Here is a 24,922-nt window from a genome sequence, read left to right as displayed (position 1 = left end):
TTTGTAATTTATTAATCATTTTTATTTTTTTCAATGTAATGCTGCTTATGCTAGGAGTGTAGTCCGAAAAAGGATCAGAAAACTCCTGCATCCCTGGTAGCTTCAGTTGGTGGTCCTTCAGCAAGCTCTAGCATATCTGCTGTTGCTTCAGCCAGCTCCAGCTCTACGCCAGCCCAAGAAACCATCTGCCTTGATGACTCACTAGATGAAGATCTTTCTTTCCATTCGCCTTCACTTGATCTTGTTTCTGAAGCTTTAGCTATTATCAACAATGGGAACAAGGGCCCTCCAGTTGGCTCAAGGATAAGCATGCCATCTACAAAACCTCGTCCAGGACTGAGAGAAGAAAAATTGGCAAGTATCATGAGTAAGCTGCCACTGGCTACTCCCAAAAAACTAGATTCTACTCAGACTGCACATTCATCAAGTCTTATTGCTGGTCACACAGGGCCGGTACCAAAGAAACCCCAGGATTTAGCTCATACTGGCATCTCTTCAGGCCTTATCGCTGGTTCTTCAATCCAGAACCCTAAAGTTTCCTTAGAACCCTTGCCAGCCAGGCTACTTCAACAAGGACTACAGAGGTCAAGCCAGATCCATGCTTCTTCCTCTTCACAGACTCACATCTCCTCTTCTTCCCAAGCCCAAGTTGCTGCCTCCTCTCATGCTCTAGGAACATCAGAGGCTCAAGATGCTTCTTCATTAACACAAGTAACAAAGGTGCACCAGCATTCGGCGGTCCAGCAGAACTATGTGTCTCCATTACAAGCAACCATTAGTAAATCACAGACCAACCCAGTGGTGAAATTAAGTAATAATCCCCAACTTTCCTGTTCATCCCCGCTTATTAAGAGCTCAGATAAGCCCCTGATGTACCGCCTTCCCTTATCTACACCCTCACCTGGAAATGGTTCTCAAGGGTCCCACCCCCTGGTTTCTAGGACAGCACCTAGCACCACTACCTCCAGTAACTATTTAGCCAAGGCTATGGTGTCACAAATCTCCACGCAGGGTTTCAAATCTCCCTTCTCAATGGCAGCATCCCCAAAACTTGCCGCATCTCCCAAACCTGCCACATCTCCTAAACCATTGCCCTCACCTAAGCCTTCTGCCTCGCCCAAGCCCTCTCTCTCAGCTAAGCCTTCAGTATCAACTAAACTTATTTCTAAATCCAACCCAACTCCCAAGCCAACTATATCCCCAAGTTCTTCCAGTCCAAATGCACTAGTAGCCCAGAGTAGCCACTCCAGCAGTAACAACCCAGTCCATAAACAGCCCAGTGGAATAAACATCAGCAGACAGTCTCCCACCTTGAACTTATTGCCCTCTAATCGCACTTCAGGCCTTCCATCTACAAAAACTCTTCAGGCCCCTTCAAAGCTAACAAACTCATCATCCACTGGAACTGTTGGGAAGAATAGCTTGAGTGGAATTGCAATGAATGTACCTGCCAGCAGAGGTAGCAACCTTAACTCAAGCGGAGCTAATAGGACTAGTCTATCTGGGGGAACAGGAAGTGGAACACAGGGTGCTACTAAACCGTTGTCTACTCCACATAGACCATCCTCTGCCTCAGGGTCTTCAGTGGTAACAGCCAGTGTGCAGGTATGTATGTTCTCTATGTAATAAAATGTGACCTTGTATAATCTTTCTTGTCAGTCACTTTAATACGCTTATTTTAATACATAGATTGTTAATAATAGGCTTATTAAAGTTTATGGCCACGGAATGTTCCTGATGTCAGTGTCATAGTTACAGGCACACTTGTGACTGAGGTTTTTGTTGGGATGATGATTTTTTTTTTACCAGCAAAGTATTACATGCTCAAAATCTTTTGAGAAACACACCTAAAATGTATATTTAAAACTGTATCTCTTATAAAAGTCTAGAGCAGAGTAGTAACTTATTAATGTTCACTTGTCTCTTCCCTTTTCTCCTGCCAACTTTCTTTTTATTTAATTAAATATATACCTTCATGTTATTTTTTTTTCTTTAACCATTTATCTTTTCAAATGAATTTTTTGTTTTGCATTAATTTTGTAGTTATTCATATATAATTCTCTATGTCAGATTAGTTCACTAGTCCTTTTATACAACAGTTTCCCTATTTATGAATTTTTAATTTAAACTTCTCTCTCAAAATACTGCTCCACTGATCCTTGCTTAGTGTTTAGGATCATAAAGAGGTCTGAGGCTATTCTGATTTTCTGTTTCCTTATAAGTAATGTGTTTTCCCTCCCTAAATGCTAATAAGATTTTCTCTTTTTCCTTAAAATTCAGGAGCCCCCAGCCTATGGCCAGGTTTATCTAGTTTTCATTAATTTTGTACCTAGAACATAGTAACACCTTTCAATCTCAGACTTGGCTTTTTTTTTTTTCAGCTCAAGAATTTTTTTTTTTTCAGCTCAAGAGTATTTTATTCTGTCTGACTGTTGTTTTTGATCCATTTATCTAAGTTTTTTTTTTTTTGAAACTCTTTTCTTTTTATATATTTTATTTCCCTGTCTTCCATCTTCTCATGGTTTTCATCTCTCTGCCACTTCTTTGTATTGAGACTTTCTCAGATTGGTCCTTCACATTAATGATTTGGTTTCTTTAGGGCCGGCCCGTGGCTCACTCGGGAGAGTGTGGTGCTGATTTGGTTTCTTTAGCTTTTTTTTTTTTTTTTCCTGAAAGTAATACATGTTCATTGTAGGCAAATTTAGAAAAAAGAAAATAAAAATCACCCATCATCCCACCAAGTTTATACTTGGTAGGGCTTTTTTAAGACTCTTTTCAAGAAAGTGTGTTTTACATAATAGTCTGTTTCATAACCAGCTTTTTAAGAAACATACCATTTTATGATGTGCAGGTTCTTAGGTTCTTGAATATTCCTTGTAAATATGACTTTTATTGCTTATTGATTTATAGAATTCTATTGTCTAAAATTGCACTACCTTTGCACTGCCTCCTCTTTATGTGAAATAGGGAACATCTAATGAAAGGATTTTCCCTTGCTGTTTGTAGAGATTACCTGTTGTTCGATACAGTCTAAGGGTTGATATTCACTGTACACTTAGCACCCAAATCATCATCCTGCCAATAATGCAGGCGTAAGACTACATTAATGAACGGAATGACTTGATTCCAAAATTCTAGTGTAGAACAAATTCAGTTAACTGGTACTTCATTAATTGAAATCTAAGATTAACTGATGTTTATCTATGATTTTACTCTTATCAGAAATAAGAAAATAACAAAAGAATAAATTGATATGAGGGATTATGTGTTAAAATAAGTTATAGGTAAAATCTGGGAGTTAGTCCACATTACTATTTGTATTATCTTTATTAAAAAGTAGACTCTTTTTCAAATTAATCTTTAATTTGAACAATGGAAGAAGTGAAAGGAGTATAACAGAAATGGCAGTTCCCTGCCCCGTATCATCCTTACTGATGTTAACTACCTTTTTTTTTTTAACTGATAGCTGGTGCAGGGATCCAAGCCCTTGACCTTAGTGTTAGTGTCAATTACTTTTAACTATCTTAGCATTTTCTTCTATATTTAAATAAGTATAATTTTATCAATTTTACTATTATCTTTTGGCTTTTCATTATGATAAATAAGGCTTTTAGTTCTCTTATACCTGCCCCATTCTCTTAAAAGAGTAATATCACAATTTTTGGTTAAATCCATAACTGTGTAAATATTGTCTATGTTGAGCTAAATATTGTAAACTATGGCTTCATTTGCTTCATATAAATTTGGGGGGTTATTTCTTTGAGTTAAAAGTTGTTGTCCCCCGGGGCCGGCCCATGGCTCACTCGGTAGAGTGCGGTGCTGATAACACCAAGGCCCCGGGTTCGTATCCCATATACGGATGGCCGGTTCGCTCACTGGCTGAGTGTGGTGCTGACAACACCAAGTCAAGGGTTAAGATCCCCTTACCGGTCATCTTAAAAAAAAAAAAAAAAAAAAAAAGTTGTTGTCCCCCCCCCCCACACACACACACTTAATTCATTTTCTTTGAACTTAAGGTAAATCTTTCATCCTTTGTCATCTCCAGAATCTATTACTCTATTTTTTTTCCCCAAAGACCTTCCCATATTTGATCATTTATCCCAAAAGAACCCATATGCTGTCTAAAAAATAATTGGTTTGTCAGCAAGGAAACTACATGGCAAAATTTGTTTCTGAAAGGTAGCTACTCCCTCCTGGTTTTCTTCCTCTCTCAAATGGCTTTATGGAGACCTGAGTGTTCCTGCCTTAATATCTGAGCTGTTTTGGAGACTTGAGTGTTCCTGCCTTACTATCTGAGCTGTTTTTTGTCTTATTGGTTCGACTGAAGAAAAGATCAGTAATTGAATAAGGTCGTTCCTACTCTTTGGTAAACGTAAGGTTCTTTTTGTTTTAACACAGCATCTCATTGAAGTCTTATCAGCTACCTTGTAGCCTCCAGATCCTGTCTATAGTGCTACAACGCTGAAAACAGATTTCCTTTCTATCCCTGCAAAGCATTAACCTTCTGTCTGAAAGGCATCTGCAGCTGTCTACTCAATTGCACAGTGAAAATGACAGGTCCTTTAAAAAAGGAAAAAGATCTTTCTGGGTTCAGGTTATTTGCTCTATCTGCTTTCTGTTTAATAACTTTCTACGCAAGGGTTTCCTCTTCTTACTTACCCTTCAGCTTACTGATTTTCTGTGATTCCTGTCTTTGCCATTTTATAATTCCAAAAATCATTCATTCATTAAACAAGTGTTTATTGATTGTTTACTATGTGCGAGGCACTTTTCTAGGTGCTGGGGAAATAGGAATAAACAGCATATTCAGTACCCCTGCTCCCATAGTGCATATTCTAGGTAGGAAGATAAGCAAAACACAAAGTTTTTCTAAGTGTGGTAAGTGCTGTGAAAAAAATAAAATTAAACAAGAAAATATGATAAAGAGTGATTGCTCCTGACATACATAAGGGAGTCAAGGAAGACCTCTATGAGGAAGTAACATTTGAGTTGAGAATTCAATGAGCAGGAGCCAGCCATGTGGAGATAAGAGGGAAAACCAGTTGAGGTGAAAGGGAACAGTAGTTTGAAGACACTGAGAGGAAAGACCTGAAATGAAGGCCTGTGAGGAGAGATTGGTAGGTGATGAGATCAGTGAAGACCAGAACCACGACATGGGGGACCTTGTGGACCACGATAAGGACATTGGACTTTATTCTGTGTGCAGTGGGAAACTATTGGAGGGTCTTAAACAGGGGAGTGGTATGGTCTGATTTATATTTCAAAAGATTACTCTGGGTGTTATGGAGAATGGGGGACCGATGCACTCACTGAAATAGAACATGTGGTTTTTAAAAAAGATTTAATGCCCACCGTGGGAAGAACAAGGTTTCCCTTCATTTTTTCCCCCTGGGAATGAGACATAGAGGTCATGGGAAGTATTTTTGATTATAGTATATAATCCTGAACTATTTACCTACTACATGTTCACAGCTTCTCCTGTATGCTCATGAATGATATCAACAGTGGAATACCCCACTTCTGAAAGGCCTTCATCTTTTACGATAAAGAAATTTATGCATGCCTATGTAACATTTAGATTATCTGATGTTTCCATTTAGATTTTATATTTATAAATAAATAAAAGTGTAAATAAAAGTCCTTTGAAAGTGTAAAATGTTAGACATTTATGACATGGTGTCATTTTTTTTCCTTTTTTTGGAACTTGCCCTAATTTATATTTTCCATCTATTTTAATTCTTCAATTAGACTTCTCCAGAATAGCTTTGAAAGTTTCTCCTTATTAGCAGTATTTAATGTTCCTCACTAGGTCACTCCAGTTGGGGTTCACAGCCTTGGAGACTCCTTATCATCCTAAGACTACAGTAGAATTATTATTAAAAAGAAGAAACAACTCTTGTTAGTTTTTAAATTGATGCGGGATATTTTCTGTCCTAGTTGCTTTCAGGCATTATTATTATTTCTAACTTAGTAATTTTTTTCTAAATGCATCCACTTTACAAAAGACTGGCAAATATGAAAAGCTATCAAGTCCAAGAGTAGAAGTGATGACGATGTGTACTGAAGTGTAAGAGGAAGCTTTAGTAAAAAGGAAAGAATGGGTTGTTGGCTGTGAGCTCATTTTGTCCTTCATTTTGTGATGCCTGAAAACTAAGACTCTTGATGATAGCAGTTAACAGAAGGTGGGGGAACTGATTGCAGGAGATGATTTCAATTTTGGACATGTTAGGTTGTGAGTGTTAGATATCTAAGTGGAATTATTCACTAAACTCTCTGATATACAGGATTGAAATTGAAATGAGCGTCCCGAACTGTGGATATAAATTTCAGTGATAACCAACAAAGGAGATAAAGAGAGGGGAGGCAATTAGAGAGATAGTAGAAGACCAGGATAGGAGGCTTCTGGAGGATGTTCTTCATTTTTTGTTCAGCAGTGGATGGACCATTAAGTGTATAAATGTATGTACTGTGGTAGGTATGTATGGGAAAATTGCTTAGATTTTTCTCATACATTAAATAAAACAACTAGCCCTTTATTAATAATGTTTATTGTTAAAAATAACAGGATAAAACTGACAATAGCTAACATTTATTATTGACTAAAATATTTAAAGAATTCAGTTTTCCTGACCAAATTTAGAACTAAAATTTTTGACAATGGAAATTTGGACTTGGTGAAATAAGACTACAAAAGAAAACTCACAGTGGTAGAAACTGTAATAGTTAATACCCGATACTAAGAAAATGTGATTTATCAAATCTTTATTGATAAATGCACATAGAAAAGAAAAAGGTCAAAATAGAAAAAATGATTTAATCACTATATAGAAAATTGTTCAAAGAATTAAATTAGCTGAAGGAGTATATTGAAGTAATTTCCCTGTGAAAGCTTATCAATGTTAACATATTTCTGATTTAAGTGTTTTTATTCATAAACATGCCTTCAAAGCCCAGGTGGGGAAATGTGAAAACACTCTTGAATTTACCTTTACCTTAGGGAATCTAATTTCAGAAAAGTAGAGGAATGGAAACCAGCTTTTTTAAGAGTTAAGGAGAAGGGCTGGCCCGTGGCTAACTTGGGAGAGTGCGGTCCTGATAACACCAAGGCCACGGGTTCGGATCCTATATAGGGATGGCCGGTTCGCTCACTGGCTGAGTGTGGTGCTGACATCACCAAGCCAAGGGTTAAGATCCTCTTACCGGTCATTTAAAAAAAAAAAGAGTTAAGGAGAGACTAGATAATGTGGAAAATGAAAGTTATTCAGTAAGTTTGACAATAAAAGGAATATAGTACAAATAAATTAGATTGTTGCTAGGAGTTGGGAAGAGCCAGGAATATTAGCGTGGTTGTAAAAAGAAATAAGAGGTCTCTGTAACTGAGAAGGCAGAGGAAACATGGAAAAGGTACAATACTAGATATTTGTACAGGAAAGTTCTGTGAGGTGGGATTCATGGCATAGCTCAGGTGGTTAGCTTTGGAGAAGGGCAAGTAAGGCTAATGAGAGGAAGAACATCTGGGATGGCCTTATCTCTTTAAGGTGACATGATGAAAGTAAAGGATGTAGAGTAGGGGGCTCTGAAAGAGCAATAGTCTGGAATAGCAGCTGCGGCCATTGTGCCAGGAGAGATTGTAAAACGAGTAGTAAAATGCCTCAGCATTTTCAGAGGCTCACTCTCAAAATTGCATGGAATTATTTAGCAGTGGTCAGGTCTGTGGTCTAGGAGCAAAAGTGAAAAACTGGAAATCTAAGCTAAGAATTAATAAATTAAAAGAGTGAATGGGTGTTAATATAGGCATCATTAACATAACAGTTAAGTAGAGTCTACCGTGGTGGTGAAGAGCTGAGTATATGAATATATCCAAATATAATTTTCAGATTTTCAAAACCACTATTGGTGGCTCTTTGAAATATGTTTTTTACCTCAGTCTTAATTTCTGTCTCACAAAGTCTCTGTTAGAGCAGATATAAGACATAGTCTTGTGTTCAAGAGGCTTTTAAATAAAATAAATCAATTTAGGTTAAATACTTTATTTCTTATATATTTTGACCCCTGGTTTCTGCACAGTCCACAGCAGGAGCATCATTATTGGCTAATGCCTCACCTCTGACTCTCATGACATCACCTTTGTCTGTAACAAATCAAAATGTGACTCCTTTTGGGATGCTGGGTGGCCTTGTTCCAGTGACCATGCCCTTCCAGTTTCCCTTGGAGCTACTTGGCTTTGGAACGGACACAGCTGGAGTGACAACCACCTCGGGATCTACCTCAGCCGCTTTCCACCACCATAGCCTAACTCAGAGTAAGTGGGGCTCTTTTACTTACCTGGCTATCTGGTTTGACAGAACCCTCACAAATTTATTCTAATTGAGAGTAGTCCAGTTGGAGTTAATGAAGATTATAGATTTTTTTTCTTTTTTAGAGAAATGCAGTTTATTTAATCTATGTATAAGTCAAATTACTGGACCCTAGGATTTTACTTACTTTTTTTTGGCAGCTGGCCAGCACAGAGATTCAGAGAGCCAAACCTACAGCACTGCGCTCAATCCTACTTATAATTTGTTTGTTTTTTGGCAGCTGGCTGGTGCAGGGATCCAAACCCTTAACCTTGGTGCTATAATACTGCACTCTAGCCAACATAGTTAACCGGTCAGCCCTCTACTTATAATTTAAAATGAACAGATGAACCGTGTATATACTACATTTCTGTCTTAATGAAATTTATAAGAGAAGGCATATTTGTTGGGTTATATGCATACATACCTACATTTACATATATAAATTTTTTTAATGTATGTGCCGTAGTTTAGAAGGCCTTTGAAATTAGGGGTTGTGCTTGCATTAGATAAATCAGACTATTTTCATTTTCTAAGAGTGCTGAAATCTTAGTTTAAAGGAGATCACTGACAAGTCTGTTTTCCCCTCAGATTTACTAAAGGGTTTACAGCCAGGAGCTCAACATGCAGCAACACTTTCCCACTCACCTCTGCCTACACATTTACAGCAAACATTTAATGGTAAGAAAGCCACCTATTTCTTCATCTCTTTATTATTTATTTAGGTTTATAGGTATGGATTGTACTTTTCTGAAAACAATGTGAATGGAATGACAAAGGCTGGAGAAAAATTTTCATATGACTGAGTCATCATTGGTAACAAAATTTTTTTAAGAGAAAGGAAATAAGTAAATGATATCTTTTGTGGTATATGAAAAGAGCCATTTTGAAGGTGTTTATTATATGAAAATGATAACTAAGAGGATTCCCAAGATAGTTAACAAGTCACGTACAGTAATTATAATAGTTTACATTTATTGAAAGCTTACTAAATGCCAGATAGTCTTGTGGCTGCTTACATGGATTAGCTAATTTAATCCTTACAATAAGCCTGTGAATGATAGATAATGATCCCCATTTTACAGAAGGGCAACTTGCCCAGGATAGTTGCTAGTAAGTGTTTGATCTGAGATACAAACCCAGGAAGTCTGACTCCGTAGCCTGTATTCTTAACCATTAAACTTTTTCTGCATCTTAGCAGTGGTTAGACTAATATGATCCAAAATGTATGTATTATGTACTTGCAGCCCAACTAGATCACTGCAAAATCTGACATTAGATAGTGGTCGCTGTACATAACAAATTGGCCTCCAGGTTCTTGCTGTCACCAACAGTTGACCTAAATAGACTGCTGATACCATCCTGAAGGCCATTTTCAAGATCTTTGAGGAGAAATAACTGTTTAACTGCCCTCCTAACTTTAGAAGTTGACTGAGGCCTCACTATTCTTTTTGGCCACTGCATTAAAAGTGATCTTTAAACCATTTTACCTTTGATCACATTGCAGAGATGGGAGCTACATAGCAATCCTGAGACAACAGGTTATCATTTATCCTCTTAAAGGCCTCAGTGGTAAACTGCCTCAGACTCACCCTTTAGAGAATGAGCATAAAAGCAGTTGTGCAAAATGGGTAACACAAAGTATTCACAAATGTGAGCAGTCCTGATCTTCCTAAACTTAAATGCTTGGGGGGATGTGCCCTGTGACTAAAGCACTTCCGGGTGTTGAGTACTGCTTGGTAAAATGAGTCAGCTGAGGACCGTGTGTTCATGGGGTATGAATATGACCTCTTACAAGGAATTAGACACACAGGATTCTCGTGGCTCAAAAAGACCCCAGAATTCCAGCTCTTATATTAATTTTCTTATTGTCTGGACAGTACCACTGTTCCAGAGAAACAAAGGAAATATTACTGTCAATATTTTCCAACTTATCAAAGTTAAAAGGTTCAAACGTTTATTTAAAAAAAAAATTTTAAAGACACTGAACTTGAGATTTTTTGGCTTGGATTTTTGAATTCCAGAATTACCAATTTAAGTAGATTTCATAATTTGTTTGATCATTACTTCTCTTACTTGTAAACTGGGGACAAGATATTTTTAATAAACTTTTTGAGAATTTGATAAAACTAATTGATTTAAAGCTTCTAACATGATACCTGATACATAGTAAAGAGCTCAGTTAATGTTAGTTCTCTTAATCTTATCTAGTCTACCAGGGGTCAGTAAACTTATTCTATAAAGGGCCAAATAGTTAACATTTTAAGCTTTGCAGGCCATATAATCTCTGTTGGAGCTACTTAGCTCTCCCATTACAGTACAAAAACAGCCATAGATTATGGTGTAAACAAACAAGTTTAGCTGGGTTCCGTTAAAATTTTATTTATGGTAGCATGCCAGATTTGGCTCTTGGGCCGTAATTTGCCATACCTTCGTTTAAAGAATCTCTCAGTCCAGTTAATATGAGTATTTTATTTTGCTAATTAGCCAAAGCTTGTTTGAGCAAAATCCCACGTAAAAAGTACTTCCCATTTAATGGATTTAGTTATACTTCAGGTCAACTTATTTCTCTCTACAAATGCAGATGAATATCTTATTATAAATAATAGTAAGGAAAAGTCTTAGATGTTGTCACCAAAGTTATTTTAATAGTATTCTGTTTATAAAACTTTTGAAATAATCATTTGTTTCATTGACACATCTTTTCTTCAATAGAGGCAGTTTTTTGTTTTGTTTATCTTTTACTAGAGTGATTAACGTTATGACGTGAGTGGACCTGTCAATGTAACTTTTGTGGTCTCTTCCAACCCTAAAATTCTTTTATTCTATGTAATACTTTGTTCCTTTTCACCTGAGTATTTCTACCACACATGCCTTTTCCCTCAAAGGAAAGGTTTCTTTCCCCTGGCTTTTCCCCTTAGGCCTGAGTTGTCTTTGGGCCTTCATTGTCCTTGCTAAGGCAACGACCTGTCAGAGACTTTCTCTATTTTCTGTTTGCTCTCCAGGTCACTGGATTCTACTCTTGCCCAGGTATCCCCATTTTTTTTTTCCTTACCCAGTTTTTGTAGGTAATTTAGCTGAGGTTTAAATGGAGTAATCAATATTTCCCCCATAAACAGTTAAACAACAGTATGTAAAAATAGAAACCATTATTCTCAGTAGCAGACTTTCCTGTCACAGCTACGTTGGGACCAAAACAAAGACTCAGTTGGATTTTTTCATTACCGGTGCGTTATATTCATTTAAATAAATAATTGGGAATTAATTACAAATACTGTATCATGGCAAGAAATTTAATTTCACTTACAAGAATTTGAAATTGACCTTGTCTTCTAAAGGAATCGAAAGATGTGGTGGGTCACTTGAAGGTGAGAATTGTGTCTTCTGGTTCTTTTACAATTCTCATAGCATTTGACACCATTGGCCGTGAGGCAAATGATAAATACTTGTTGTAGTAGTATTTATAGGACACTGAAAACCAACTGAACCACAGTCATTTGAGATAAGATCATCGTTGTTGAGTTTCTATCTCCTTTATGTTTTATCAACCTCTACAGTGCTATACAGCATGTGGTATATTAAAGGTTATCTTTTTAGAGATATCATCCACATAAAAATTAGAAGTTAATTGTTCTTTTTGCTTTGTTTTATGTTTCTTATCTATCTTTTTTTCTTTATTCTTTTTTGCTTTTCTTATCTAGTTTTTACAACATGCCGACCCATACCAATTTAACATCTCTTTTTCTCAGATGGAGGCCAAAGTAAAGGGGACACTAAATTACCACGGAAATCTCAGTGACTTCCAGCAAGCAAAGGAAATGAAACATTTAGTTGGCTGATGGAATCTACCTGATGGGAAAGTATTTATGTGGTCATAGGGCTGCTGTTTCTGTCGATGTTTACATTCTCTCGTCCCAAGCACTGTGGTGAGGAGGAAAAAGAAAAGAAAACATTACTTGAGCAAAGCCAGGTGCAGGAGGAAGAAAATGCTTTTGTGCAAAGTTAGGGTTCTTTGGTCTCTTCTAAAGAAAGACAAAGTTACCAGGTTAACTGACTTGAAAGAGGCTCAGTTGTCAAACCCACAGGAGTACAAATTTGATTTATCCCGGGGGAGGAAGAAGAAAGTCAAAATGATTTGGGTGAACTCCATCCATCCTGGGGGTTAGATCTGAACACTTGTAGCATAGTTGTATAATAAAAGGCAATATATCTGGAATTAGGCCAGTTTGTCAGGAGTAACAATCATGTCTGAGTGGACTACGTAGCAAATTTGCCACAAAAAAATTTAATGACCCTATGTGTGATACAGACAGCAGCTGAAGAAATATTGTACCCTCAAAAATCCCGAGCAAATTTGAATCTTCTTCAGTGTATAGCAACTCCCCATGTAAATCAGTGGACGAAAGATGCTTCAGAAAAGTTATTTTAACAGTGATTGATATATATTATTAAATCATCTAGATTTTTAAAGTCAGGAATTGAGCCTGTTACTCTCAAGAGATGAAACCTAGATGCTCCCTTTTTGTAAAAGGGTCAGTTTCATCTTCCATTCAGAAGCAGGTATTTAACTCTTTTCTTCAGGTGATTTGTGCATCTGGTATTAACTGGTTAATTGTTATTTCCATTGTTGATGTTAAAATGTGACTGTGTTCACATTTTCTCTTGAGAAACATGGATCTTTAACATAGGGCTGCTACTTTGTTGCTCTTAGCCCTTGCAGGCTTACCAACATGAACTGTAAATTTCCCCTAATTCACCTCACTTCACAACTACTACTTCTGTTCTTTTAGCTAGTGATACTTCAGGTGATTATTAGCTATTGATATAAACAGGTAGAAGTATATACTATATATGTTTCTTCATTGGTCATTCAAATGGCATATATATAGTTTTTGCATTTTTAAGATGGTATTTTAAAGGGAGGAATTACATTAGGTTAACAATCACAATGTATTTTTACTCCCTATATCCAGTGTAGTGAAATTGTTTAAAGCATTTGGGATCTTAAAGCTTTACTAATACTTACTGAGTATTGATAGGCGAGTAAACCTGCAGATAATAAGACTCCTTAGTTACTATAGTTTTCTTATACAAATAGCATATTCAACAAAGGATGTTAAGGGAAAAATTGATTCTGTTTGGGTACATTTTATTTGATTTTTGTTGTTGCCTCATCATCATTGTTAGAGTGTCTTTTGTTTTTTAAGCTTCTGAATATTTTTCAAACTACACCCAAGAATGGTGTAAAGCTCTAAATGGTGTAAGCTTGGTCCATTTTTAATGACAGACTAACCTAAAAAACAGCATTAGACTGGTAGTAGCAAGATTTCTTGCATATATTTTCATTACACATTGCCCTATACCATTAAGTTTATGCTAATAAGAGTATTAAACAGGCCTTTTCTTCCTTTTATTAATAAAAGTCCCAAATAGCCTTCACAGGACTGTGAATAAATAACCACCAGATCTATTCAGATCTGTATGCCTATATTTTGACTTCAAAGTCACATTGGCTTGCTTCATAGCAAAAAAGTTAATAAATAACTGAAAACTTTAGTTCCAAGAACTTGTTACAGTAAGGGGAAAGGATTATTTCAAATAAATCATTGATATAATTTCTTGACTCTAAGAATTTAGTATACCAACAAAACAAATATGGATGTTGTATGAACTCCAGTAGGTATTTTGGAAGGATAATGGGATGTCGCAGAGAGGTTCGACTTGAATTCAGTGTATTTAAGTTTTGTTTGATCTTTTTAACTAGAGAAGCTTACCGAATTCTTGACTTATTCCAATGTAGCAGACCTCTTGCTTTTATTGAATTTAAAAAAAAAAAAAAAAAGTCTTTGCTAATACTTTCTGGGTAAGTGATGGGAGTTTTCCTTTGGAAAGGTAGCCTTTGTTTTACTTCCAATACCAGAAGAGAAGTCAGAGTCCATATTAATCTCTCTTCCTGCTGATAATTTTACATGTATCTGTCTGATAATTTTACATGTACACACATATATATTCATATAAATGTACTAGTTTAAGTCAAAGAATAATAATTTTAATTTATCAATTCTGAATCATGCCATATGAAGATCACTGATGACGCTTTGTCATCATTGGGAAATAACTGAATTATCAGTTCTTTCCCCCTGTATCACTTTATACTAACCAGTAAAAATGTCTGAAGACCCTTGGCTCTGGGAGTATAATATGGAGATTATATTCTATTCTCTTCAGTCTTGATTCCTTGAGGACTGCTGTCAGATACCCACCTTAAACACTCCCCCATTTCCACGGACCAACTCACGTCCTTTTTAGTCAAGACCCCCCTTTTATGTTGTACAAATGAGTCAAAGTATGATCAGAGAATTTCTACATGTAAATACAAACCTATTTCTTTTCTAGATCATAGCATTGAAAATGGTGTCCATACTTTGTCTTTACAGTTTTTATTACTGAAAAACATACAAATTGGTTATTTTTTAGCACAGAGACTTGTGATTCATACTGTATTTTTGCACTTAAAAAAACAGATTATGTTATTTTTTAAAATGGTGAGTAATTGGAAAGGATATCTATAGAGTAATGTGTATTTCTGAAGAGCATTAGCAACATCCAAATGCAAAAATAATCAGCACACTTAATTATGTCCCACTCAGTGGGAGTCTTGATTCAGGAAGATTAAGCTATTCATTTTCAACTGTCTTATTTTAAATTGCCTTCACTGATATATAAGCTGTTACTGTACATACAAGTTAATCCTCAGTATTCACAAGCAATAATGCTCAGCAGGGTTGTCAGTGATAGCAGTGCTGAGCCTCGGGTGGAGACTGTTTGGGAGCAGAGTGTCAAGCTCATTCAGAGCCTCCAAAATAAATGCAAGCAATAATTTCCATCATAAGCCAATTCTAATTCTTTCTCATATGCTTCTGAGTTCAGAGGGTAGAAGAAATCATGGTTTTAAAACAGCCTGAAGAAAAGGGTTTTGAGAAAAGAAGTGCGGTTAATCTGTAGTCACAAAATCCTGATATTTTGAAGAAATCAGAGGGTTGTATTAGTACATTCTTTCATGCCCACCACCCCTTTGATGGATGTTGTTAGCCCAAATTAAATGTTTTTATGTCGTAGACATTGAATAGGGTTTATTGGATCAGCAAGGTTAGGGGAAGGACCGGGCACATACATGTTTGCATACTGTGGGTTTGACACCTGTTTGAAAACAATTTATTGAAAATGATTTTTAACTAAACCAGGATATTTTTTTCCCAAAGCAGATCAAAATTGTTTACTACCCAGGGTTAGAAGGGGCAGGCAACTCTAGTCTTTCTCCTCTGATTGCCCTCTCCCATGTCCCTTTCCACCTCTACTTAGTTCAAGATATTTTCCAAGATGAAAATTCTACTGTTATTCAAACTGCCATTGATTATGAGAACTCTGTGTCCTTTGGGATTATCTCTTACAACTCCAGTTATCTATCATATTTGCTGCTACATTTGTAAAATGAACTTTGCCTGTATTGGTTGACTTTAATTTACAGTTCTTTATTTCTAGGAGGTTTTGTCATATAATTTGACCCATGTATAGAATTAGGATACTTTATTTTAGGAGTGTACCATAAAAGCACACTGGTCCCTGTATTGTTTTTATCATTTAGATTTTGAATTTGTGTTTGCTTTTTTTGTTGGTTTGTTTTTGTTTTTGTTTTTTAAGTTGGAAATAGAAGAATGAGAGAAGTCTATAATCAGGCCAAACTTGAGAACTTTCCCTGTGCTTCAGCACTATAATTTCTGCTGACCCAATGTTCTCAAAAGGGGCACTTTTACTTTCTGTTGTGCATGTATGATTGGGTTTTTTTGTTTTGTTTTTTGCTTTGTGGGGTGGGGGGTTGTTTTTGTAACAATGAAGCAAAAGAAAAGTGCAGTAGTAGATAAGTGACTAATCACAAACATGTTATGCAATTTTATTTTATAAAATTTTTAAGGGGAAAAGTTTAACTCTGTAAATCATTTCTTAGCTCTGGTAAAATGCTTATATTACTCCTCTAAAACATGCTCAATTCAGGCCTTTGTCTTTGTTAAGTGCCTTTTTTTCTTTCTTTTTTCCCCTCTTTGGAAACTGTTCTCAGATATCCTAAAGTACAGACTGATAAGTCAGGGGATTCAGAAGGAAGAATCTCAAACTTGCCAACGTCATGTCATGCTGTAATACTCTTCCTTTTCTTTCTAAGTATATGGATATATGTGTAAGATATATACATATACACACATATATATATAACTAGTGGCTGCTGTACCATCACATCCTCTCCAAACACTCTCTTTTGGTATTTGCAAAACTTCTGCCTTGTTTATTCCATTGCATTTAGTTGATTAAAATGGGTGGATTTAGAAATTGTCTTTTCAAAAGATGCTGTCTTCTCCCTTTGAATATCTGTTTGTGGAAGTTAACAACAACATATATATAATGTTATATATATACATATGTTGTTAACTTCCACATATATATATATATATGCCCATTATTTACAAGTAAAATAAATTTAGTGGACTCATTGACTATTCCTGGCCTCACTGCTCTGTGCCCTTCAAACTTGGCATAAGTAATACAGGAGAAAGCATTGGAATAACAAGAGTATCTTGCAGGTCAAATTGATAAATTGTGCTGTGGCAGGCAAGACTAAACACATGAGAGGGCCAGTGTTAGAACCATGGTATGGTATCTGAATAACATTTGAAAGAGGTTAGCAACTTTGTCAATATTAAAAATGTATCATATTTTCTTCAAAGAAATGATTTTTGAAGCAATCATATAGCTGCATATCTTCAAATTTAGAAGTAGAAAGACTTCAGATACTTAGGAAACACTCATATAATCTATAGCATTCTTGAGAGAGATTCAGCTTTCTTTTTATTTGCCAGATAATTACATTTGGCTTAATCTGACTTTATGGATTTTTACGTTTCTCCCTTGAGCAAAGTAACATAATTTTACTATCTAAGATTCATCTGTTTCTTATTGAAAACAAATAGATATGGCATGTTAAGGGAGACTAAATTGAACCAATCCTTAAAACCCAGTACAAATATATCTAATAAGTGCCCCCTTTTAAATAAATTCTAATTGGGAAGAGGAGACTGATGGCTAAAAAGGAGAAAGGCAGCTGGTAGTATTACCTGATAGCAAAACTGTTGTCAGGCAGCCAGAGTTCAGTTGCAAGTGTTACTCTTGAATTACCATATCAAGGGGGAATATCATTTAACCTTTGTGCCTCAGATTACCCATTAGACAATTGGGTATAATAACATTCACCTACCTCCCAGGGATATCAGAGACTTTACTATTTCAAAAATATTTTGAGTTTTTCTAAAATATCCTATATAATTAAAAATAGTATTATCATCTTCCTGCAGAGGCTAAAAATGTTTTCCTTCTGATGGGTATAAAAAGCACCCTACGATTTTTAACTTCTAAGAAAAATCACTGGAAATCTAATTTAGATACATACTTGTTATTTAAACATATTATATTTGTGGTGGGATAAAATGGTTAGTTTCAGTTTAACGGGACGGGGGGGTGACACTAAGTTTCGTAATTATAAGTAGTTTTTTTTAGCCTTTTATGGTGTTATTATTTGTGTGATTTTTGCCAAGGTTGTGGAGCTAAAGTTAGATAAAGTTTGGATGGTTGGTTATTGGAGTTGATAAATGACCCTGAAAGTTTTATCTGCCTCACTTTTCCACCTTCTCAATCTAATTTCTTTATATTACTTGTTTGGTGATGGGTACCTAAGTGTTGAATTTTCTAAGAATGAATGGAAATCTCCTCATTCTTGTAAATCAGAGACTGTGTACTATTCCCATAACTGTACGTTTATCCAGCTCTTCACTGAAGGGACAGGCACTACACACAGCCAGCTGGGTGTGCTTTTAGACAGTCTACCTTTGTAATTCATGCTTCTTCAACCCATGAAAGAGTTGGAGCCATCAGCTGTTCAGGTTGTAGGAAAATGGGAGAGGGAAGGCAGGATTCACTTTGTAACTGGGGGCAAGGTAGGAGGATCAGGGTAGGAGGAAACGTGTTTTCCCCAACTCCCAGGAGGAAATGATTATTTTATTCCACCTTCCATTCTTGCTTATTAAATAGTAAATAGTAACACATAGAATTTTCTTTTTATCATTTAAAACAACGACAGGAAAAAAATGGATGCTGCATTTTTAGTTAGGGCTAAATGCTGAGCAACGATTGTTGGAGTGTGTGTGTAGATTTAAGTTGTAGCACATATTCAGGGTCAGGAAAGAGAATGCAGGTGGATGAAGAGCAAATTTTCCAGCTCAAGTGAGTTAGGAGAAAGCACCAGGCCCAAGCAGACAAAGCATCTGGGTTAATTCCCAGAATTGGCTAAGGCCCAGTTAATCTCTAGTGATATGATTTTTTAAAAATCACTTTTTGTCTTTTTGTTGCTTTTTCCAGATAAGGCCTTAGTTAGTAGCCTCTAAATATCAACTATGCAGATAAACATACTCTTTATTTTCCACATTTCCCTCTTTTTCCATTCTTCAAATAACAAATGTTAAGACTTCTACCCAAAGAAATAAGGCATAAGGGTTTTGTTGAATGTGTGTTTGTTCCTCTAGGGAAAATTAACAGACTCATAAAATAGAGATATTTTATATATTCATCTATCCTAAAATGTGAACTTTATATTCAAAAACTACAGATCTTTTCACTGGTATAAAACTATAGTTCATATCATGGAATGTCTTTGGGTTGTCATGATAAAATCATCCCAGTGTTCAATTCTGAGAAACTTTTGGATTCTGTGACACAACGTTCAGGTTTATAGAGCTGAATGAGTGGTCAAACTCTAATTAAAAATAGCTTTGAATATTGAGGTTGAATTCTTCTTTCTTCATTACCTTCAGTCTTCATTCTTTTTCCTTCAGTCGGAGCTCTTAAGTTAATCATTTCATCAGTTGATCACTACATTAGAATGTATGTTGCATACTGTTAGGAATCCTGGAAGGAAAGTTTAAATTGTCTTTCTTTGGTGGTTGGCCGTATGGGGATCTGAACTCTTGACCTTAATCTTGGTGTTATCAACACTGTGCTCTAACCAGCTGAGCTAACTGGCCAGCCTAAACTATCTTTCATATGCTCTACTTACTCACTTTGGTGGTCTATACAGTGTCCTGTTTGAACTCAAAAGTAAAGCCTACAGGCAGATTCCATGAGACTGTTTACGTCCCAGCAAAGGACTGAGGCAGGAGGAACTCTTAGAATTTTAATCAGACTGCCTTTGAATAACTTAATATTAAATTACATTTTTCTCATATACTCCCAAAGTAGCATTTGCTTAAAAGTAGCTATTTGTGATCTTTAATTTCCTCATATTATAATACTTGTACTTCTCAATCTTTCCTATGTATTTCCATTTCATAGTGGGTTAGTACTTAAACTTTGGACACTGGTACTGTTACCAAAAACAGGTCAAGAGTGCTTTTCAAAATCCTGGTAGTATAATTAAGCGTCTATGTGTCCAGGACTTGGAGTCATCAGTGGTCATCATTGGTGACTGGAATTTTTTTTCTCTTCTCCTTTGTATTAAAAAATAGATTCTGCTACTATATAATGTGGTAGTTGCTACATTTGATGGCTTCCTCTTGATATTTTTCAAGGTTATTCAAAAGAGATGTTAACCTTTGTTAGGAGCTCTTATTTCTCATAATAGACTGCCTTGCTTATTTTCATACTTCCCCGGAATAAACCTACTTTGCAAAGGTCTGAGTCAAACAGGCCTTATGAATCCTTAGTACCAATTTTATGTTCCTCACAAAACCCTATACATAATTTGCTCCCATTTTGCTAATAATAATATAAGTCTATTTTATCTTAAATCTGGTTTTAAAATATTTTATGATAGAGTACTAATGGAAACCTAATTGAAATACAAAAAGATGACTATTACCCAAGATAATTTGGAAATACTTCTGTTTTTGAAGTTAAGACAGCTCCGTCTATCCTCAAAGCACATTTAGGAGTCAGCAGCAACCAAGACCAGCTAGTTGACATGTTTTTATATGTGACAACCTGCCCTTAAATTGTCAGATTTTAACTACCTTATATTACCTATCCTTGCAGACATAAACTTTCCTCCTTTTTTGCTTATCTCTGCTGCTCGCAGGGGCAGTATACCCTCTGTCAGAAAGTTGAGTTTTTTCCCTCATACCTGCAAAATTACCAAGGATTACCCCGGTTTGGACTAGAGGCGTTAAAAGAAAAAGGAGTTATTCTCAGTTGACAAAGGTATTACTGTTTTATATAGTTAGTTGAAAACTTGGCCAACTTTCAACTTATTTTTAAGTATTGGCTATGCCTACATAATTAATGACATATACCTTCTGAGACCTTCAGAGAATCAAGGGGCTCTTCCACCAGTAGAAGTAGGTTCTCAGCCTACAAATAATTTCCTCTGATCCATGACCAGCCTCCAGAGAAAAGATTCAAGCTTTGCACTGTCCTTTTGTTTGCTGTCATTGAAAAATTATTTTATTTTAGAAAATGTCAAAAATACCAATTGTTCTTTAAGGAGAGTCCGTGAATCTGGGGCTTTCCTTTGTGTTTCATTTGCTAAATTCTGTCAAAAGAAGAGGAAAATAAATCTCTGGCTGGTGAAAATTTTCTGCCCCACATAGTATATTAATCAAAGTCTACAAACGTAGCTAAGAGATGGGTGTTTTTTCTCTTCTATTACAAGCAAGGAAGTTTATTTGCAGTTGTAAAAATTATTATGGAACTGCAGACCTATTTGCTATAACTGATTGGAAATGATTCTGATTTTTAGTCTAGGTAAGCACATATTTCTAAACTTTTCAGTTTGAATTTTGATAAGGGAAAGACTTGTTTGGTAGCAGAAGGAAAAACAGGACTTATTTATACAGTGACTGTTCACTCAACAGAGGAACTTCCCTCCAGTTACACATCTTCTTCTAACTTTAGCCACCTCCACACTTGATGTAGATACCAACGTGTTTTAAAGCCAGTCTTGAAGGAAGGAGCCTAAAGAGTTGATAGTCCTCTAGGTGAAAGGCACGAATTACTGTATTGCATTTGCTTATGGGGAGGTGTGTTTTTGCTAACTTGAAGGGATATACTGAATTTGAAATAAGTGTATGACTTAATATTTTGGGATTTTTTTTTCCTCCTTTAAAAACTGGACCTGAACACAAGCTTTGAGTTGATATTTGTAATAATCTCAGGACCTGAAAGATTGTAGCATTTAGTGTGTCTTAAAAATTATGTACTGTACCAGCCATGGATTTTTGTAAATATACCTGTCTCCCTTTTTTGTATTATTTTAGTAAAAAAAAAAAAAAGTAAATTTAAATAAAAGGGGGTGGTGACGACATGTGAATGGGTGTGGGTATGTATGTGTGCGTGTTTGTATAAGGCTCTTTTGAGATGAACTGGTGCTTGTTTAATTTCCGGCTCAAATCGGAGCGGGAATATGGACAAACTGCTGCTACTGAACCCTGCACTGAACTGAGGTATTTCCATTTTGTCTTTCCCAGTGGTTGATAAAGTGCTAGCTACCAGGAAATTACTTGGAAGTTAAATTCTTTTGCCCACTGCCATCTTGCCTTTGCATTCTCAGTTCTACGTGCGCTCTGAACTTTAATGAAAACATTTCAAACTTTGGGTAGTTTGCTGACCTCTAGTTTTTAAAGAGCTCTTGTTACTCTTTCATAGGGAAAAAATAGGGCAGATAAATACTTTAGCCAAAAAAAAAATTGTACATTTCCTAAAACACTGATGAATTTTGGATATGTGAGAAGGCATAAACATTCCTAAATATGGATCTGTGAATTGAGTAAATTAAATTAACCCCATGGATATACTCCTTCAGTGCAGGGATTTTTGTTTATTTTTCTTTCTTTCTTTTTTTTGTAACAGCCTTGCTCATATTCCAGGTGTAGCTAGCAAACCCCTGTTTTGAAGCAAGAGCCTTATTTGATTCAGTGTAGATGTTTCCTGTCTATCCTTTGCGACAGGGCCTTTTACATGAGTGTTTCTTTTTGTATGTGTTACGTGTTGTATTAAATAAAGAGGAATGTACATACTATTCTTGCGTCTGTTGTGTTATTGGGTTAACTTGGACTTTAATATCACATTCTTTCTGTAGTGGTTGAGTATCTGTTGTCTGTATTGCACTGTGCTAGACACTGTGGGGTACAGAAGTAAAGCACACAGACCCACCCTCAGGATATTCATAAACAGTTTGCAATCACATGACAAGTTAAAAGATAACAGTTCAGAATTTGTCCCAAAGGTGTGGTCCATTGCCACCTGACACTTGAGTTTGGAGCAGGAGAAATGGGACTGGAGTGATCTGGAAAGATGAGGTAAAGAGGGCAGTGCTTGAGGTGGGCCTTCAAGGATGGGTGGGATTTGGAGAGTCAGGAAGAAGCAGGAAGTACGTGCATCTGGTGTGAGGCGTACGTTCAGATTAGTAGGGGAAGGCAGAGTGTGGGAGTCCTTGAACGCAGGTCATTAGGTCCTTCCTTTGGATAATCGGGTGTGTGTGTGTGAGGATGCTATCAGGGTCAGGGCTTGACATGTAGAAATGGGAATTACCTGCAAAAGTGATCATCTTTTAAGTCTTACTTGTAGAGGACTTCTAGGAAAAGTATTATTAAGAGAAGAGAATAGAAAAAGAATTGAATCTTAGAAAGCCAGGTAGGGTGTGGGAAAATGATGAAGAGATAGAAAATAACTTGTCAGAAATAGAACAGTTTGTCATTTATAAGCGTATATGTATACAATGACAAGTTAGGGGGAAAAAAATAGGAGGTATACCCCCCAGATATAAAGAGTGGTGGTATGAGTGCTTTTTCTTATTTTTTCCCTTTAAGTGTATTTTCAGTGTATTGTCAAAGTGAAAAGAAGTAAAAATTTCAAAGTGGCATGGAGGTAGGAATGTGGGCTACAAGTACTTTTAGCTAATGTTTAAGGACAGTTTCGCAGAATGTATTCTTGGGAGTAATGGCCCCTCAAGGTGCTTTTTGGCAAAAAATCTGTAGTTAAATCATTTGATTTCACTTAACTATGTTTTTATCTTCTTGTAAATACATATTAACATATTAAAAGTACATTTTAAAAAACAAAGATTTTTTAAAACCCATTATTGGGGACTGGCCATTTAGCTCACTTGTTTAGCGTGTGGTGCTGATAACAGGAAGGTCAAGGGTTTGGATCCATATACTGGCCAGCTGCCAATATATACATATATATATTTGCCAAAGTGTATTTGATAATGGTACATACACTGTTTTCAGGTAACTTCAATTAACATTAAATTATATATGGCATGTAAAGCACTTAGCCCAATATCTGACACATAGTAAGGACTAGATAAATGTTACTTACCTTCAGTATCATTCACACTAGTTTTATTTATTGTGATAAATTTATGATATATATAAATTTATGTAAAAGAAATAAAAAGTTTTTAAGAAGAAAAAACATAGCCTAAGGAGTTAAGGATTTCAGAATAAGCTAGCAATTGAGAGAGCCAAGAAGTAAGCAAGTAGGTAAGTAAAACCAAATCTTTAGGGTTGAGTTGAGTGAAAGCTAGGTGTCCAGACAACGGGGTTATTCAACGGAGTGTAGAAGAGTATGTAAAGCAGAAAGCATGTTTTATACTTCTCCATGTAGGTAAGAAATCATCTCAGACTGGAGTTTTGGCATAAGAATGTGGCTGGTAAGAAAAGGGAACATGGAGGGCCGGCCCGTGGCTCACTCGGGAGAGTGCGGTGCTGATAACACCAAGGCCACGGGTTCGGATCCCATGTAGGGATGGCCGGTTGCTCACTGGGTGAGCGTGGTGCTGACAACACCAAGTCAAGGGTTAAGATCCCCTTACCGGTCATCTTTTTTTTAAAAAAAAAAAAAAAAGAAAAGGGAACATGGAGCAACAACTATAGATAAAGCTGGAAGCCAAACTTAACAAATTGGTGATGAAGTTACTTGCTTTTTACCAGTTCATTCTAAAAAAGTTAAAAAAAGGGACCTGTACAAAGGTTTGTGTACAAGGGTGTTCATCACAATGTTGCCCATAATAGTAAAAGTTGGAAATTTAATACTGTGATAGAGGGGATTGATTAAGTGAATAAAATTAATTTTAAAAAATAAATGATTAAGCTGTTCAGATACTAAATGGAAGAGCAGCTATAAGTGTAAATATATATACATATATACACACACAAACACATGTGCATAGGAAAATACACAGAGGAGCATATACCCCAAAATATAGAGTGGTGGTACAAGTGCTTTTTCTTATTTTTCTTTTTACTTAAATGTGTTTTCAATGAACGTGGATAACATGAATAAGTTGGGGTTTTTTGTTTGTTTTTCTTTAAGAAACAAATAGGTAGATTTGGTTGCAGAAGGGGAGAGAAATGGGAAGAAGGAGGCTTTTCTTGGCTCAGCACTGGGAGAAGGGAAAAGAGAAGAATTTATTTCTTCTACTCAGACCCTACCCTACTAGACCCCAAACTGATTTGGCTTGGAGGGAAGACACAATGAACTGCTTGATT

The 24,922-nt window shown here is 36.1% G+C and overlaps 1 protein-coding gene across 4 annotated transcripts in view; it reads left to right on the top strand.

The window, feature by feature from the left end:
• UBN2 (ubinuclein 2) overlaps nucleotides 1-16,742 on the top strand; it is a 70,923-nt gene extending 54,181 nt beyond the window's left edge. For all 4 annotated transcript variants that reach the window (XM_063099536.1, XM_063099537.1, XM_063099538.1 and 1 more), the window contains 4 exons: nucleotides 55-1,605; nucleotides 8,068-8,302; nucleotides 8,928-9,017; nucleotides 12,086-16,742. In XM_063099536.1, coding sequence (XP_062955606.1) covers nucleotides 55-1,605; nucleotides 8,068-8,302; nucleotides 8,928-9,017; nucleotides 12,086-12,135 — 1,926 coding nt within the window. In that variant the 3' untranslated portion in view covers nucleotides 12,136-16,742. The remainder of the gene's footprint in view (nucleotides 1-54; nucleotides 1,606-8,067; nucleotides 8,303-8,927; nucleotides 9,018-12,085) is intronic.
• The last annotated feature ends 8,180 nt before the right edge of the window (nucleotides 16,743-24,922 follow it).

The sequence above is a fragment of the Cynocephalus volans genome, chromosome 6, assembly GCF_027409185.1.
Source record: "Cynocephalus volans isolate mCynVol1 chromosome 6, mCynVol1.pri, whole genome shotgun sequence".
Lineage (NCBI taxonomy): Eukaryota > Metazoa > Chordata > Mammalia > Dermoptera > Cynocephalidae > Cynocephalus > Cynocephalus volans.
This window is presented reverse-complemented; position numbering and strand designations above follow the sequence as displayed.